This window comes from Panulirus ornatus, chromosome 44 (genome assembly GCF_036320965.1).
Source record: "Panulirus ornatus isolate Po-2019 chromosome 44, ASM3632096v1, whole genome shotgun sequence".
Classification (NCBI taxonomy): domain Eukaryota; kingdom Metazoa; phylum Arthropoda; class Malacostraca; order Decapoda; family Palinuridae; genus Panulirus; species Panulirus ornatus.
In genome coordinates, this window is record NC_092267.1 from 7,315,494 (window position 1) to 7,333,524 (window position 18,031).

At 43.4% G+C, this 18,031-nt stretch overlaps 1 protein-coding gene across 1 annotated transcript in view; it reads right to left on the reverse strand.

Annotated features, from left to right (window-relative positions):
* Positions 1-7,245, reverse strand: part of LOC139762798 (uncharacterized) — a 199,554-nt gene extending 192,309 nt beyond the window's left edge. Inside the window, exons 1-2 of the mRNA XM_071687953.1 lie at positions 7,106-7,245; positions 1,949-5,275 (exon numbers count right to left, since the gene is read on the reverse strand). Of these exons, the coding sequence (XP_071544054.1) occupies positions 1,949-4,196 (2,248 nt within the window). The 5' untranslated portion in view covers positions 4,197-5,275; positions 7,106-7,245. The remainder of the gene's footprint in view (positions 1-1,948; positions 5,276-7,105) is intronic.
* Between the last annotated feature and the right edge of the window lie 10,786 nt (positions 7,246-18,031).

An 18,031-nucleotide genomic window follows, 5' to 3' on the forward strand; every position in this document is an offset into this window, starting at 1 on the left:
CCTACTGTACCTAATAACGTTGCTCTTATTCACCTTTACTCTCAACTTTCTTCTTTCACACACTTTACCAAACTCAGTCACCAGTTTCTGCAGTTTCTCACCCGAATCAGCCACCAGCGCTGTATCATCAGCGAACAACAACTGACTCACTTCCCAAGCTCTCTCATCCACAACAGACTGCATACTTGCCCCTCTTTCCAAAACTCTTGCATTCACCTCCCTAACAACCCCATCCATAAACAAATTAAATGACTATGGAGACATTACGCACCCCTGTGGAAGGCGAGAACGTAATCTCAGAAAGCAAAAATGGGTATGTTTGAAGGAATAGTGGTTCCAACAATGTTATATGGTTGTGAGGCATGAGCTATAGGCAGGGTTGTACGGAGGAGGGTGGATGTGTTGGAAATGAGATGTCTGAGGACGATATGCGGTGTGAAGTGGTTTGATCGAGTAAGTAATGATAGGGTAATAAGAGATGTGTGGTAAAGAAACAGTGTGGTTGAGAGAGCAGCAGAGGGTGTATTGAAATGGTTTGGTCACATGGAGAGAATGAGTGAGGAAAGATTGATAAAGAGGATATATGTCAAAGGTGGAGGGAACGAGGAGTAGTGGGAGACCAAACTGGAGGTGAAAGGATGGAGTGAAAAAGATTTTGAGCGATCGAGGCCTGAACATACAGGTGTGAAAGGCGTGCAAGGAATAAGAGTGAATTGGAACGATGTGGTATACCAGGGTCGACGTGCTGTCAATGGATTGAACCAGGGTATGTGAAGCGTCTGGGGTAAACCATGGAAAGTTTTGTGGGGCCTGGATGTGGAAAGGGAGCTGTGGTTTCGGTGCATTAAATATGACAGCTTGAGGCTGAGTGTTGACGAATATTGGCCTTTGTTGTCCTTTCCTAGTGCTATCTCGCGCGCACGCATGGGGAGGGGGGTGTCATTTCATGTGTGGTGGGGTGGCGGCGGTAATGGATGAAGGTAGCATGTATGAATATGTACATGTGTATACTTGCATATGTCTATGTATGTATACGTTGAAATGTATATGTATGTATACGTGCGTGTGTGGGAGTTTATGAATATACGTGTGTATGTGGGTGGGTTGGGCCATTCTTTAGTCTGTTTACTACGCTACCTCGCTAACTCGGGAGACAGCGACAAAGAATAACACACACACACACACATATATATATATATATATATATATATATATATATATATATATATATATATATACGTTTCAGTATCATATATTTTCAATGTAATACTAAAATGTTTTCTTTACCCCGGAGCCATTTTGCAATCCTCTTCGCGATACATTTTTTCTACGTCTGGCAACCCAGTTCCTTTATTGTATTACGCCATGAGTGAGATTTTCAAAACGACAAAAAACACGCACACATTTTATATATATATATATATATATATATATATATATATATATATATATATATATATATATATATATATAACTCGAGGGCTACCTCCAACCCCGAGTAATGTTTCTATAAACTCCTCATTCAGGATATACATACTAATGGATGCTGAATGTTTACTTCCTGGAAAGACTGTCGTACTCCCACACGAATATCCTGACCTACAAAAGTATGCAACTAGTGATGTGTTTTTCGTGTTTTCCCTGAGACGCCCCAGCTTAAAAACTACATAACTACCCCCTTTCTAAAAGGCAAGATGTAAAAACAAAGAGCAATTAACCACGCTACGCTTCCGCTGGGAAGGGTAAAGGAGGGGGGGGGGGGGGGGGGTCGGAGTTTGATAGTAGTAGGCTGTCGAAAGCGACGCCCAAACACACATACAAGGTTACGTTAATGATCCGCTCTGGCTAAGACCTTCCCGGAGGAGGAGGAGGAAGAGGAGGAGGAGGAGGACACCACCTCCTCCTGGGGAACTGGGGCATACCTATATTCAAGGGGAGAGGCGCTCACCTGAGTAGCGGCGTCCGGGCGAGAGATCCCACTCCACCACCGTGCCATCCTCGTCTTTGAGTCGGATGTCCACAGCCGAGGAGGCTGGCGCGGCAGGGGGGGAGGCCGAGTCCTCCACGGTCGGCGACGCCTTCGTCACCAGCGAGCAGTTATCGTCGTCGGATTTCGCTCCCGACTGGCGAAAATTGGCGCCGCTGCTCGCACCCGTATTGAGAGTCTTCGTTTCATTAAACTCCTCGAGAAGCGTCGTCAAATACTGCTCATATTCGGAAATACTGGACTTAGGCGCTGAGGTAATGTTGGCTTCGTCACTCGAGTCCAAACTGGCGTATCTCGCACCGAGCGATACCAACACGTCTTCCACCTTCCTGCAGAAGCGGTCTGTCCTTTCCTCGTCCACTTCCACAGAATATTCTTTCCGCTCGGTGCTTTTTATCCCCAAGACATCCAACTTCTCACGACCTGTCGGGGAACTTCCTCGCTCTGGATGCCGCCAGCCCTGCGCAGGTGTTGACGGAGGGCGAACGACACCTCGGCCGGGTGTGCCCGGGTGGTGATCCCCGCCTGCGGCTGTCGAACCACGGTCTGGCTGGACCGTAGGTGTCCCCTGATCCGGGTTATCGCCGGCGTTACCGTGGGGGTCATCATCACCTCCGACGTAGGTCGGGCCAGTAGACCCATCGTCCCCGAGCGTGGTCGTGCCCACGGTATACCCTTCCTCCGTCGTCGCCGTCGTCGTGCCGACAGCGCTCGTGTCGCGGTAGTAACCTCCGTCGTGCGGTTCACCGACGGCGTCGGGCTTAACCGTCACGGGGACATGGTCCCGTCCGTCGGTCGTTGTGGTGTGGTCCTCTCCGTGGTCCAGGGTCGGTCTCTGGTGGTAAGCACTGCCCGGCGTGGTCCTCCAAGCGTTGTCCCTGCTCTGACTACTTGCCGTCGCATGGTCTCCTCCGTGCGGTGATGTCCTTGGGCGTCCGTCACTCTCCATTACCTCCCACGGACCATCATTCTCGTCCGTGGTTAGGAAACCCGAGTGGCTGCCACTAGCCACTGTCGTCGAGGGCTGAGGTCGACCGTACGTTGTGTGTGGGTCGTCATCTCCACCTGCGGTTGCCTCAGGGCTTGGTGCTGCGCCCGCTGTTGGCGGCGCCCCGGACGCGCCCAAAGGCTCGGCATCCACGCTGGGCGGATACGTTGTTGGGAGGTGGCCGCTGTGTAGCGCCCTCAGAAGATGGGCCTTGGGCTCCTGTGCAATGCCCCCGTACTGCTCCCTGCGTACACCCGGGCTCCCCCCATTCACTTGGTTATGGGTATGCAAATCTTCATGCTTCCCCCTCCTCAGGAAATGGGTCTCCATCCTCACTTCGTTGATGAACTCTCGTTTGCTTCTGTCGATTCCAAATAATACTGCAACTGGATTAGCTTTGTGTGTGTCGCACTGGTGAACAATGGCCCTCTTCCCTCCATTGGCGCCGGAGAGGAACGGTGAGCCAGGAGAGGCGGGGAGTGAGGTGGTGGGCGGGAGTGAGGTGGCGGGCGGGAGTGGGCTGGAGGGTTCGTTGTGCAGGTGGAGCCTGAGGGGCGGGGTGAGTCTCATGCCAGTGGGCGCTACCACCTGCCGCCGCCCGCGTGCTACGTGGGCGCGCGTGCTCCCAGCCAAACCCAGTGGCGCGGGAGGAACCGTCGACGCCGGTAACTTTAAAAATTCCAAAAGGCTCAAGTACGCCGCCCCTCTCCCTTCGTCGGGAAGTTCCTCCGGCAAGCGCTTGCTGCCGCCCGGGTTTCTTAAGCGACTGTGTGGCAGGTGGGGATTACGGAACACATAGGGATCGAGTTCTTCTGGAAACTTTCCAGTGTACCTATTGTCGTCACCTGGAGTTCCGACATCGATTTCCAATGCGTTGTCGGGGGAGGGCACTACTCCTCCTCCTCGTGCCCTAACACCACCTTCGGGTAAAGTACCTCTCACGGGTCTGGAACGTTCGTGGGAGACGTGTGCCGCCAGGGTCGTGTAAACGTACGGGGTGACCCGCTGGCGAACTGGCCTCCCAGGGCCACCAGCTATTTGGGTTGCATATGGGCTCCCGTGCGGTAAACGAGGGCGAGGCGTGGCGACGGTGGTGTGGACCCGCCGCGCCTCTAGCAACCCCGTGTCACTCCCCTGGCCTCTCACTGCCACAACCACCACCCACAGTAGAACAAGGGCCGTGGCTGAGACTGGCGGTGCCCTGCTCATGAGATGTCTCATTTTTCAACGTCCTTACGACTCTTCTCGTGGGCAAAGACACGCACCATGGGTACGAAGTGGCATCCCGCAAGGCTGGGTTTTCTATCCATCTTGTTCCTCGGTGACTTCAGTTGTTTCTTGAATAAGACACATGAGTTTGCTCCGGTGCCGTAACACGGTAAAGTACTTGGCATAGAGGTGTGTGATTATGAACTCTGTTTGCATAAGGGCTTGCGTGTTTCTCGAGAAATGCGGGTGACCTCACCAACAGCAAAAAAAAAAAAAAAAGGAAAAAAAAATTTACAGGCTATCACTCTGACGACATCAAGACGAAAAACGAAAAAGATGTTCCAAAGTTCCTCCCCAAAAAAAATCACAGCGAAGTACGAACATCCCAACACACAACTGTTATCATTATAAAAACTATTTACACACCTGATATGTTACATTCTTAGGCCACGGATAGAAAAAAAAAAAAAAGGAGTGATATGTTGAAGGGGGGAAAAAAAAAAACCACAACACCAAACTTGCTGCCAAAGCTAAACTTTCTATCGGAGATGATAAATATATGGAGGTCGTCTAAGTCTTTCACAAGCAAGCCTCTAAAACTTCACCGAGGTGGAGGTAAGTGTTGCTGTCACTGCTTTTCATGGTGGCTTGATCTCCTCAGGCACTCCAAAGCATCGCCAGTCACCAACTTGTGCGCTCCGGGACACTACCTCCCACCTCGTCGGATCACACGAGACTTACAATATTTCCCTCCCTTCTTTCTCGGGGAGTTTGTCCAAGCCGGGGTCCCTGGACGCTGGAGTAGGCCGAAGGCAGCAACAAGGACAATGTGAGACCTCGGCAGGCAAAATAAGACGGTGTATCTTCTCTAAAAGTTCATAAAATCACGAACACAAAACGTTTTTCTGTTCTACAAAACGCATCTAACACTTTAGAGCCATCAAAACATTTTCTAAGTCTTGCTTCAACAACTAAAAAGTTTTTTTTTTTGTGTGAGTCTGGTGTTTCAGATGTGTTGCACAAACACAAATACACGTAGGTGATTCAAGTGTTAACATCTACAAGCTGGGTGTTGCAAGCATCCTGTGTATCTGGAGAGAATTAAAATTTGGATGGTTAGCTAAAACTTCCATTTTTCTTTTTTTTATTGTACGCATTCACGATGACCTCGCCCAGTCCTCTTAAACTCCTGTTACAAATATGATCATGTTCAAAGGTTCAATTGGTCCCAATCGTGAGGACTGGATATTGAAAAGATAAAGTAATGCAACAATGGGGATGCAAGTAATACAAACATACTGTATATATATATATATATATATATATATATATATATATATATATATATATATATATATATATATATATATATACTTAATTAAAACATTAGAAGCAGAACTGATACGGGTGTTCTGTCTGACGCGAGTGGTAACAGAGATAACCTAATCCCTTTCTTTTCCATCAAGTGTACTGCACTTCTCACAGGATCACCGAGGGAGATCCTACGAAAAGGCAGTGTCACAGGAACGCTGTCGGTACAGCTAGGGCGGCATCGGCAACTGGGGGCAGACAAAATGCAACGAGGAGACAGACACCTATTATGTAAGTTCGTCCATATAAAGACATACAAAACCAGTCTTCTGAGTACGACTCTATGACCCGTGAGTATCAAGGCTTGGCCTTCGACCTAACCTTTCAAGGGTCAAGTTAAGGTCACGTCATTCCCAAAACCAAGGGTCGTAAGGCTATGTTCTAAGTGTTAACTCAGTGAATGTCGTCTATTCTGACATCTCCTGTATCGTCGAACATGCTAGGCTGTATCAAAGTGTTACACGACGCAAAACCAAATCGGTTAAGCTTATAAATCTAACGCATTCTAATCACCTTATATAATGAGGCTACCGCCACACTTAATTACACTAAAGGTGAATATAATTACGTGGAACTCAACCCCTTAAGTGCAACACTGCAGCGAATCTTTTTTTTTTTTAAGCCGTTTCATAACACTTTGTGTCCCTTGTGTAAACACACTGCCGCGCGAAACGCAGGCCATTAAATGCACTTTAGCGAAGCCAGCAAATGCTACATGTCGCCCCTGCAGTAACTAGAGCAACAGTATATGAAAACGAAAAAGGTTACTGGCGTGAATTTTCGTAGTGATAACTGATTCAGGCAAATGCCGCAGTGTCAATTGAATGTATATAAAGGCTAAACGGTTTGGCTAGGAAGTGTGTGGGTGGGTGGCGGGTATTGTAATATAATATTGACACTATACAGAAGAGAATTCCATGGACGTTGTTCACAACACGAACGGATCACATCCGAGTTTAATCCACTCACTTAATAGTCTCCACTTCAATGATTTAAGGTACGTATGTACAGATATATATAAAGGAAACTCAGTAACACTTATGTAGGTAACCAAATGTACCTCCGTAGCTCACGCTTGACGATAAGTTAAATATTTACATCCAACTCAGCGTTAAAGTGCAATCTGTAGCATTTCAACATTCAGTAGGCTACACATTTACGAAGGGAAAGTACTGGACAGAGGGTCCAAGCTGCTGACGTAAGGGGGAAGCCCACAATATCACAATATTCATCACCAAGTTTGCTGTTTTTCTCTCCTATTCCCACAAACTTCCCACCAAAAAAACAAATATGAAACTTTTCAGTACATCTGACTAAAACTGATTCGTCAGTCAACACACACACACAGGAGGACAAGAATCTCTCACTCATCCTCCACCAACTCCGTGTACATCATTTCCTTTTCACAGTATAGATCAAAGTCTCCTTCTTGCGCGTCATTTTCCAATGTCTTCATCGCCAAAAAAATTTTTTTGGAAACCAACAAGCGGTGGCGGAGGACACCATCGAGAACCATGCCATGACACATTTCACCGTCTTGTCATTCATACTGACGACTGAAATTCCCCCTCAGGAGGCACCGCTCGACCAAAAACGTTCGGGCGACATTATTCCCTCTTTTTTTTTTCCAAGTGAGACGCCACGTGCTACGGCGCGGGGGGGAAGGGGTTGGGGTTCACGTCGTGTTGTCTGCACCGCGTCTCACGCCCGTCTGACTTCGAACTCCCCTCTCCACCAACGCTGCTGCACCAGCGACTCCCGCCGACCTCGATGCCACACACCCCCACGCAACTATATTCCTAACCTCCATTACAACCTTAACCTTAACAAAAGAGGATCCTATTCCAATTCATCTCGCCTTAGGAGCAAGTCTAGCAGGCAAACACGGACGATAACGACTTAAAAAGTTATTCCCCCGGTAATTACTGGATGCAGTTACGACCGGGTTGGCAGCGTCTGGCAGACTGGCGTACAGGTGTGCAGGAGAGGAGGTGGGGGGAAAAAGTGCGGAAGATTTCAGCTTTCCATCGGGCTACTATTGCGTGTAAAATATCGTACGCCACCACAATCCATGCGTATGGGCCTGCTTGGGATATACGCATGAGGTTAGCAGCTTGTTTAGGGACTAATATATAAAAAAAGGGGGAAGGGGACAGATGAATATCGTTATAACTGCTGTAAATAGCAAACGAGGGAAATATATATATATATATATATATATATATATATATATATATATATATATATATATATATATATATATATATTCAAGGGGGGTTAATGCAACTGAAAGCTTTCCATTACCACAGTTTTATCCTCTATAGCCGACAAAAGCAGCTGTGTTACTTCCGAGTCTCGTAATGTATAGCAAGATCCGTATTAAGATATGTCCTTCAAATTCTATAAGAAAAAAAAGGAATGAAACGATCGAGAAAAGACAATGGGCAGATAAAAATAAATGGCATATGACCACCTTCGTTCAACACACACAGACAGAAAAAAATGTTAGACGCTAAACTTTTACTTTAATGCAACAGTATTATGAGCCAGTAAGGAGCAGCCTTATGTAACAGCCCAATGTAGGAGCACGCAAGCAAGACCTGGGATTTCACCTACGCCACTGACGTAAACACCATGGCCCGTCTGTGTGTTAGGCAGACTCCTCAAATTCTAAAAGGATCTTCCTCTATTTATCCTAGCGTCCCGATACCTTTCGAAAGGGACGCCCCTAAAAAAAAAAGGCGAGATCCTACTTTCATCCTATCAACCCCAAGGCACAATATTCACAGTGGGGGCGGCGAGGGCCTAAAAATTCGAACATCCACCTCTCCTAAAACTATCAAAACCCCATCTATTTTTTATTCTGTGGGTCTACAAAACAAAAGACAGACCTCGTTATAATTTCTTATATGATTTTTCCAACCCTGGCCGGCTCGGGGTGCCATCTAAACCTTATATGTAACCACACTAAAACCTTTCCCTCCTGGAGTCTAAGACACCGGAATATCTCTCCTTTTTTGCCCATAACATTAACCCAAGAAACAAATGCAATGACTGATAACGCTGTTGATTCTGACCACAGAACACAAGGTATCCCGTTTCAGCTCAGATAATCCTGTCAGGGAATATCTTTTACATATATATATATATATATATATATATATATATATATATATATATATATATATATATATATATATATATATATATATACACACACTGTAGCGACTCAGTCTCGCCCCCACAAATCATTTCAAAAGACGTCAGCAATGACTAGGTGGCAGATGACAAAGTGTGTGTGACCTCACCACAACTACACCCACCCACACACACCCACAACCACCCACCCACCCACACCCACACACACACACACACACACCCACACACACACTTGATGCTCGGCGATGAAAGATAAAATGTTATACCGTTGTAATTATTAATGACCTGACCATATGCCACCGAGATGTGCCGCCCTTACGGCTTTAAGCTGGAGTCCAACAGCTTGGGGAGAGGTCAGAAGCTTGAGACACTCAGTTTCGACGTATCCAACTCCCTCTTTGGACACAGCTACTCATCCCGGAGCTAACTTAACCGCCTCTTCAGAGGGGGAGCCTAGCTCTCGCGGGCACCGGGCGGGGATAACAAGGCCAACGCCCTAGACCTGGTGTGTTTAGGTCCCTCACCCACGGCGGGAAGCCCTAGAGCACAGGGCCCGCATCTCCTGAGTTGTAGGGTGGCTTAAAAATCTCTGCCACTAGCAAGCAAGCAAAGTGTACCACGCCGGTACCTCAACTCCTGCAATCCTAGCAATCTCAGGAGCCTCCTGCAATCCTAGCACAACTCAGGAGCCTCCTGCAACCCTAGCACAACTCAGGAACCTCCTACAACCCTAGCACAAGTCAGGAGCCTCCGGCAACCCTAGCACAACTATGGAGCCTCCTACAACCCTAGCACAACTCAAGAGCCTCCTGCAACCCTAGCACAACTATGGAGCCTCCTACAACCCTAGCACAACTCAGGAGCCTCCTGCAACCCTAGCACAACTCAGGAGCCTCCTGCAGCCCTAGCACAACTCAGGAGCCTCCTGCAGCCCTAGCACAACTCAGGAGCCTCCTGCAACCCTTGCACAACTCAGGAGCCTCCTGCAACCCTAGCACAACTCAGGAGCCTCCTACAACCCTAGCACAACTCAGGAGCCTCCTACAACCCTAGCACAACTCAGGAGCCTCCTGCAACCCTAGCACAACTCAGGAGCCTCCTGCAACCCTTGCACAACTCAGGAGCCTCCTACAACCCTAGCACAACTCAGGAGCCTCCTACAACCCTAGCACTACTCAGGAGCCTCCTGCAACCCTAGCACAACTCAGGAGCCTCCTGCATGCAACCCTAGCACAACTCAGGAGCCTCCTACAACCCTAGCACAACTCAGGAGCCTCCTGCAACCCTAGCACAACTCAGGAGCCTCCTGCAGCCCTAGCACAACTCAGGAGCCTCCTGCAACCCTTGCACAACTCAGGAGCCTCCTGCAACCCTAGCACAACTCAGGAGCCTCCTGCAACCCTAGCACCAGGAGCCTCCTACAACCCTAGCACAACTCAGGAGCCTCCTGCATGCAACCCTAGCACAACCCGGCACCCGACGCACACTCCATGTTGCCGTGATAACGTGCCACAACCACCTCTTATGGATACCAAGAAGTAAGCATGACAGTCCAAAGTCCTCACTAATTTCTTACTTTCGTTACACCGAACAACAATTACATAAAAGTACAATAAAGATACAGGAGCCTCAACGAAACTGGGTGTCCTGTTTTAGATGTCAAAAGTCCTCTTTTGAATAGTGTTCCACTTATACAAGGGACTGATTCGTCCTTGCATGGAGTGCTACTCTCATATTTATGGTGGTTCTAGCTCTATATCCTTCCTTGACAGAGTCGAGTCGAAAGCGATCAGACTATAAACTGCTTCAAAGTAACTTCCAAACTTAACCCCCCTTGCCCTATGCCGCAACGTTGGTTCACTTTCCCTCTTCTATAGGTATTACTTTGGCTTTTGCTCCCGAGAGCTGGCTGCTTGTGTTCCCCCCACCACTAGCTAGACCACGCAATACTCGGCAAAATGCAGCGTCACATGATTATTGTGTGATCGTTGGCAACTCAAGGGTAGGCCGTTTTGATATCTGCTTCCTTCCCTACACGTCCAAGCTCTGGAATTCTCTACCTTCTCATATGCTTTCCGCAATAACTATGACCTTTGCACATTTCAAAAGCCAGCTCTTTCACTTCCTCCAAAATTCGTAAATACCTTCCCTCGCCTTTTCTTTTTCCGTTTCATAATTTCTCTATATTTCAATTAAGGCCAGGCGTTGAAGTGAACTCTTTATCCGTGACTGAACCCGTCAGCATAAGGGAAAAAAAATACATATATATATATATATATATATATATATATATATATATATATATATATATATATATATATATATATTATCCCTGGGGATAGGGGAGAAAGAATACTTCCCACGTATTCCCTGCGTGTCGTAGAAGGCGACTAAAAGGGGAGGGAGCGGGAGGCTGGAAATCCTCCCCTCTTTTTTTTTTTTCCAAAAGAAGAAACAGAGAAGGGGGCCAGGTGAGGATATTCCCTCAAAGGCCCAGTCCTCATCCTCTGTTCTTAACGCTACCTCGCTAATGCGGGAAATGGCGAATAGTTTAAATATATATATATATATATATATATATATATATATATATATATATATATATATATATATATATATATATATATATATAGACTCGGCAGCTACGCAACATCTCCCACCTGCTCCTTATTCATCCGAAGCCTAACATTAATAGCATCATTCCAGGCTCGTCTCGTATTACTCGATCTGCCCTACTTCACCTCACAGCCTCACCATCATCCACCACCTCCAGTTACTCAATCCTCTCTCTCACCTCACCGTGTATATCCCGGCCAATAAAGCAATGTGGTTGTCTAACGTTCGTTTCTGTACCCTCTCTCTGTTAGACCACTCCAACTACCACAAACAAAAACACCCTATATATTATCATTATTAATATTATTATCATTATTATTATTATCATTATTATTATCATTATTATCATTATCATTATTATTATTATTATTATTATTATTACTATTACTATTATCATCATTATTACTATCATCATTATTTCTTTTTATTATAATTGCCGTTTCCCCGTCAGCGAAATACCGCCAGGAAACAGGCGGAGGATGGCCAATCCACTCACACACACACACACACACATATATATATATATATATATATATATATATATATATATATATATATATATATATATATATATATATATATCTTTTCTTTCTTTCATACTATTCGCCATTTCCCGCGATAGCGAGGTAGCGTTAAGAACAGAGGACTGGGTCTTTGAGGGAATATCCTCACCTGGCCCTCTTCTCTGTTCCTTCTTTTGGAAAAAAAAAAAACCATACACGCACATATACGTTTACATATCAACATATACATATACAAACACAGACATATACTAATATACACATGTACATATTCATACTTGCTTGCCTTCATCCATTCCAGGCGCTACCCCGCCCCACAGGAAGCAGCATCGCTACCCCCCTGCTTCACCGAGGTAGCGCTAGGAAAACAAAGGCCACATTCGTTCACACTCAGTCTCTAGCTGTCATGTGTAATGCACCGAAACCACAGCTCTATCCACATCCAGGCTCCAAGACCTTTCCATTGATTACCCTACATGTTTCACATGCCCTAGTTCAGTCCATTGACAGCATGTCGATCCAGGTATATCACATCGTTCCAATTCACTCTATATTCCTTACACGCCTCTCACCCTCCAATATGTTCAGGCCCCGATCGCTTAAAATCTTTTTCATTCCATTATTCCACCTCCAATCTGGTCTCTCACTTCTCCTCTCACTACCCTTTCTAATCTGCCCACCCCCCAACTTTCTCATGGCACATGCCTCTTTTGCACATACCATTCCCTAAATACATCCCATTCCTCACCCACTCACCTTACATTATTTGCTCTCAACTTTTGCCATTCTACACTCAATTTCTCCTGGTACTTCCTCACACAAGTCTCCTTTCCAAGCTCACTAAAGTTACTTTCACCACTCTCTTCTCATCATTCTCTCTTCTTTTCTGAAAACCTCTACAAATCTTCACCTTCGCCTCCACAAGATAATGATCAGACATCCCTCCAGCTGCACCTCTCTGCACATTAACATCCAAAAGTCTCTCTGTCACGCGCCTATCAATCAACACGTAATCCAATAACGCTCTCTGGCCATCTCTCCTACTTACATACGTAAACTTATGTATATCTCTCTTTTTAAACCAGGTATTCCCAATCACCAGTCCTTTTTAGCACACAAATCCATAAGCTCTTCACCACTTCCACTCACAACACTGAACACCCCATGTACACCAATCATTCCCTCAACTGCCACATTACTCACCTTTGCATTCAAATCACCCATCACTATAACCCGGTCTCGTGCATCAAAACCACTAACACACTCATTCAGCTGCTCCCAAAACACTTGCCTCTCATGATCTTTCTTCTCATGCCCAGGTGCATATGCACCAATAATCACCCATCTCTCTCCATCCATCCACTTTCAATACATTACAAAACAGTAATACTGAAAGTGAATCGAAACAAAATAACATTTTAATAATGATTATGGTCGTAACTGGCAAACAACGGGATTTGAACAATAAATATACCAAAACATTTGTACCAATAAAACTGAAAATTTGTTATAATCACAGCAAATCTCACGTTTATTTTCATGATAAACATTAATACTGATAATGTTCATCACGGAGTTAATAATGTTTATCAGTTAATAATGTTTATCAGTTAATAATGTGATTAGACTAAACTGATACACAAACTACTCATATAACGACCATCCGACTATTTACCTGTGATTCATTTTACTTCAGTATTGTAGCCCATACTTTCATCAATTCTCCCTAACTCAAAAACTCGTACTATCCTTTAAATCCTACGAAATTTATTTTACCAGCTGGTGGCAAAGACCACTTGAAGCTATGTCTAATGAGGGAAGTCGAAACAAGTGTACAATGGTCAAATTAATGGTTTCAACTCGAAGTGTAAATTAGGGAGTGGTTGTTTGGCCTGGTCGCTCGTTCAATGCTAAAGTTACTATCATATACCATAAGTTCACTTACACTTACCTGTTCTCGGCTAGTACATCAGAGACCGTAAAGTACACTGGTGTACATGTAGAAATGGTTTCCAACTCACAACGTCAAATGCAAAAAAAAAAAAATAATTGAAAACATCAATGCATATTTACCCCCATTACCGCCCAATGTTATTTCCACACATATCAATGTTATACTATACAGGTGTTCGTTCTAACTTACCTTTATCAATGTTGGGTATCCCATCTCACTTCCAGACACTGTAAACCACACACTAGCACAACACAAAGTGTAATAAATACATTTTCAATGCAGCAGCGAGAAGAGCGATCCTTCCTCGTTCATTGCCAACGCGGATATGATTTCAATCATTACATTTCAACGATTAAAAGTATTTTCTCATGTTTTCACATACTCCAGTTACATCTTAGAACATTCTATATGTGTCATTTATATATCATTCGTCTCTTTGCTTGATAATCACTGAAATTCTCTTGGACTACTTTCTGTCGCGAAAGTAGAAAACACTCTCGCGACCAAATATTCTTACTATAAACCAAGTATTATTAAGTCTTCGCCCCTTCCTCTTTTTTTTTTTATAATATTTGTGACTACTTGATAAATGTCATTTTCATTTATTAAGTGCTAGACACCAAAAGAAAATACCCAAATAAAAATAATCACGTAAATAGTTTCTGCATATGGGAATATCACAGACATCTCGAAATGAAAGCATACTGTATTTCCTATGAAATATATCAAGAATGAAGTTAGTTAATGAAGAAATAATCAACAAACCAACATATCCATTGTAAACCACACACTATCTCCCCCAAGCACCCAACATAACTAATTTTTGATTATGTAAACAAATGGGATACACAAAGTGGGTGCTTGAGCCGCGGGCCAACTCCACTACAAGCATTTATTCCGAGCTGTCCTTAACAACTCCCCACATTAACTATAACATATTTCTACCATAAATCTCGATTATTAGCGAACGTCAAGAAAGGTGTCCATAAGGTCTACCCACTTCTGTGAGAGTATTACCTGCTATTACGCCATACCTCACATTTTCCCTGATGTTCAGAGCCCTCGTAACTCATTTATCATCCCGGAATAATGTGTGACACTTCAAATGCTACCACATCTGATTTCACGCATAATGCAATATAAGTGCGAATCAATTACATTCCTGACTTACGTACTGCCATTAATAATAATTATATCCTAACAGTTCAGAGTCCTACTAACATTATAATAACAAAATTTATAGTAAAGTTTTACCATAAGCACCCCAGTTCAATATGGAGATCCTCTAATCTCAAAATTATTACTTTTTTGTTCGTAATAACAATAGCGAGAAACTTTTATATACTTATAAGTACATGTATGGTGGCCATATATTGCTCTCCCCTTAGATAGTTAATATCAACAAAATATTTAGCTTATTACAGAAATTCCTGTTGATCTTGAAGTAAAATAGTCTCCAAACAAGTCATTTAAATCAGGGTATATAATTTATGCATATATCTAAACATTCATATAATGTCTAAACATAAATGTAAATGTATATTATAATGTTTTCTATGCAAGTTTCAGCTAAGAAGCCCGGCCCACAATATAAAAATAATTTGCTTCTAGCCAAAAATGAAAAGAATGGCTCCGTACACGATATTTACGTTTGCAGACTATAAACAAAACTATGAATATTAAATTCTAAAGGTTTTGTCTAACAAGTTATAAGATGGAGACCAGCCACCAAATTTTGTGTCATGTTAACCTCACTGCATGCCCCCCAAGGTATTACTAAAGGCAACTTGTTTACTGCTTTCGAGACTTTATTATATGATTATGCAATTAACCTCTATAACAAAACTCGGTCAACTCAACGTTAACAGGAATTTCGTTCTACCTTCCCTGCGTAGTGTACATTGATGACCATTTTCTAGAACATATCTGCTCGCACTCGCGTCATAATCGCTTTCTTAATATTTGTAAATATTTCAATCAAGTATGAGTATATATGCATGTCTATGCGTAATATGTGTATGTATATGTGTATATATTGATATGTATATGTGTGTGTGTATGTGCGTTTATGTATAAACGTGTACATGAGTGGATGGACCGTTCTTCGTCTGTTTCCAGGCGCTACCTCGCTAACGCGGGAAACAACGATTACGTATAATAATATACAAAAATAACAAATATTCAAGGATCTCGGAATAATGCTTGAAATATGCTATTCTCACTTACTCTTGTACTATTACGAAATATTTAGTTTATTCAAGACATATGTGTTATTCGTTGACCTAATATACACACAGCTCCCTGTGTGAAGAAACTCTATGGTAAGTAATGTAACTCTTGTTCGTTTTCTGCCATCCTGTTCAGTTCCATTTTCAGCCACAAATGTTCGAAAATTTCAATTATATTACACATGTAAAAGCATTCTCATGACATAACACTGAACAAGCAGAGAAATACAGAGTTTCCTGTTAGCACCACAGAAGTCCCTTAATCTTGCTAGGGAGCCAATCAGGTTCACCTGACATGGGGTAATGTAATAGATTGTATGGTGTCAATGGCTTCAGTGACCATTCAGCATGGCTTTCCAGGTGAACAACCTTTGCCACAAGCTACTGACAATATTTCATTGGCCATTGCCTGTATGCCAGTGATGATGGCAAATGACACAGGTAAACATGGCATCAAAAGATGGCAATTTTTGATCTGGTCATAACAGTTGTTGAAACACTTGATGAAACTTCTGATACGTCCAGTTGTGCTTCACTTCTTTGTGATCTCTTTCTTTTAACCAACAAATAACTATTCTCATGACTATAAAGGTTTCTGCATTTAGCATGCCATTTTGGTTCATTTCCTAGCCGGTCTTTATATTTTGACGTGATCCTTAAATCACATAGCAACATTATCTAGCCCTCCTTCTACGGCTAAATTCAGTTTCAGATGGTTATTTTCTTGTTCCCTGTATGAAAGGGTTAGCACCACCTTGGCAAATTACACATTTACTGCAGTCTGTTGTTTTCACTTTCTTTAATATGCCTGTAATTTCCAAATCAGCTTCAAGCATGTGTTTGGCACCATCCATGATAATATATGTAATCAGGTCTGAGAGAGAGAATATTTCTGATGATTAGTTACACTACCACCATAAATATCAATATAGACAAAGTTTCATCAGTTAATAAGTTCAGAGACAGACTTCCAAGAGCAGTGTCATCTCTGTTGTTCATCACAAGACAAAGGAAAACAATATCTTAAGACTGCATAAGATCAAAAATCAATAATTTTGACCAATATAACCTCATTTATGTTACTTTTCAACTGCAAATGAATAACTACTTCTTCAGAATAGCTGAAATAAAAAATGAGGGTAATTTAGGCATACAATTAATGGCAGAAAATGTTAGACCAATTAAGTACATGGCCATAATAATTTTTTACATCTTTGAGAAATAAGAGGATGGCATAGTTATTCATGCCATTACCATTTTCCAGTTGCAGATTTTCATGATTGTTCACCTTAATCTTCATTCAGATGTTCCACAGATAATGTTCATATGTCAACCATTTACAACATCCAATGTCGGGTCTGCCAAAGAAGGGGGTTTGGCTCCCTGGCTATTCATAAAATTTCCAAGCACAAGGAAGCAATCAAACATACGCAGGGAGTTCAATAACACTATAGAAGCAGCAAATGGGGAAAAAATTAAAAACAAAAAATGGGATAGAGTAGATTTCCCATTCCCACATTATCTATATTCTCTTTATTCATATTTTTTATTTATTTCATTTTATTATACTTTGCCGCTGTCTCACGCGTTAGCGAGGTAGCGCAAGGAAACAGACGAAAGAACGGCCCAACCCACCCACATACACATGTATATACATACATGTCCACACACACACATATACATACCTATACATTTCAACGTATACATATATATACATACACAGACTTATACATATATACACATGTACATAATTCATACTTGCTGTCTTTATTCATTCCCGTCGCTGCCCTTCCACACATGAAATGACAACCCCCTCCCCCCGCATGTGCACAAGGTAGCACTAAGAAAAGACAAAGGCCACATTCGTTCACACTCAGTCTCCAGCTGTCATGTATAATGCACCGAAACCACAGCTCCTTTTCCACATCAAGGCCCCACAAAACTTTCCATGGTTTACCCCAGATGCTTCACATGCCCTGGTTCAATCCACTGACAGCA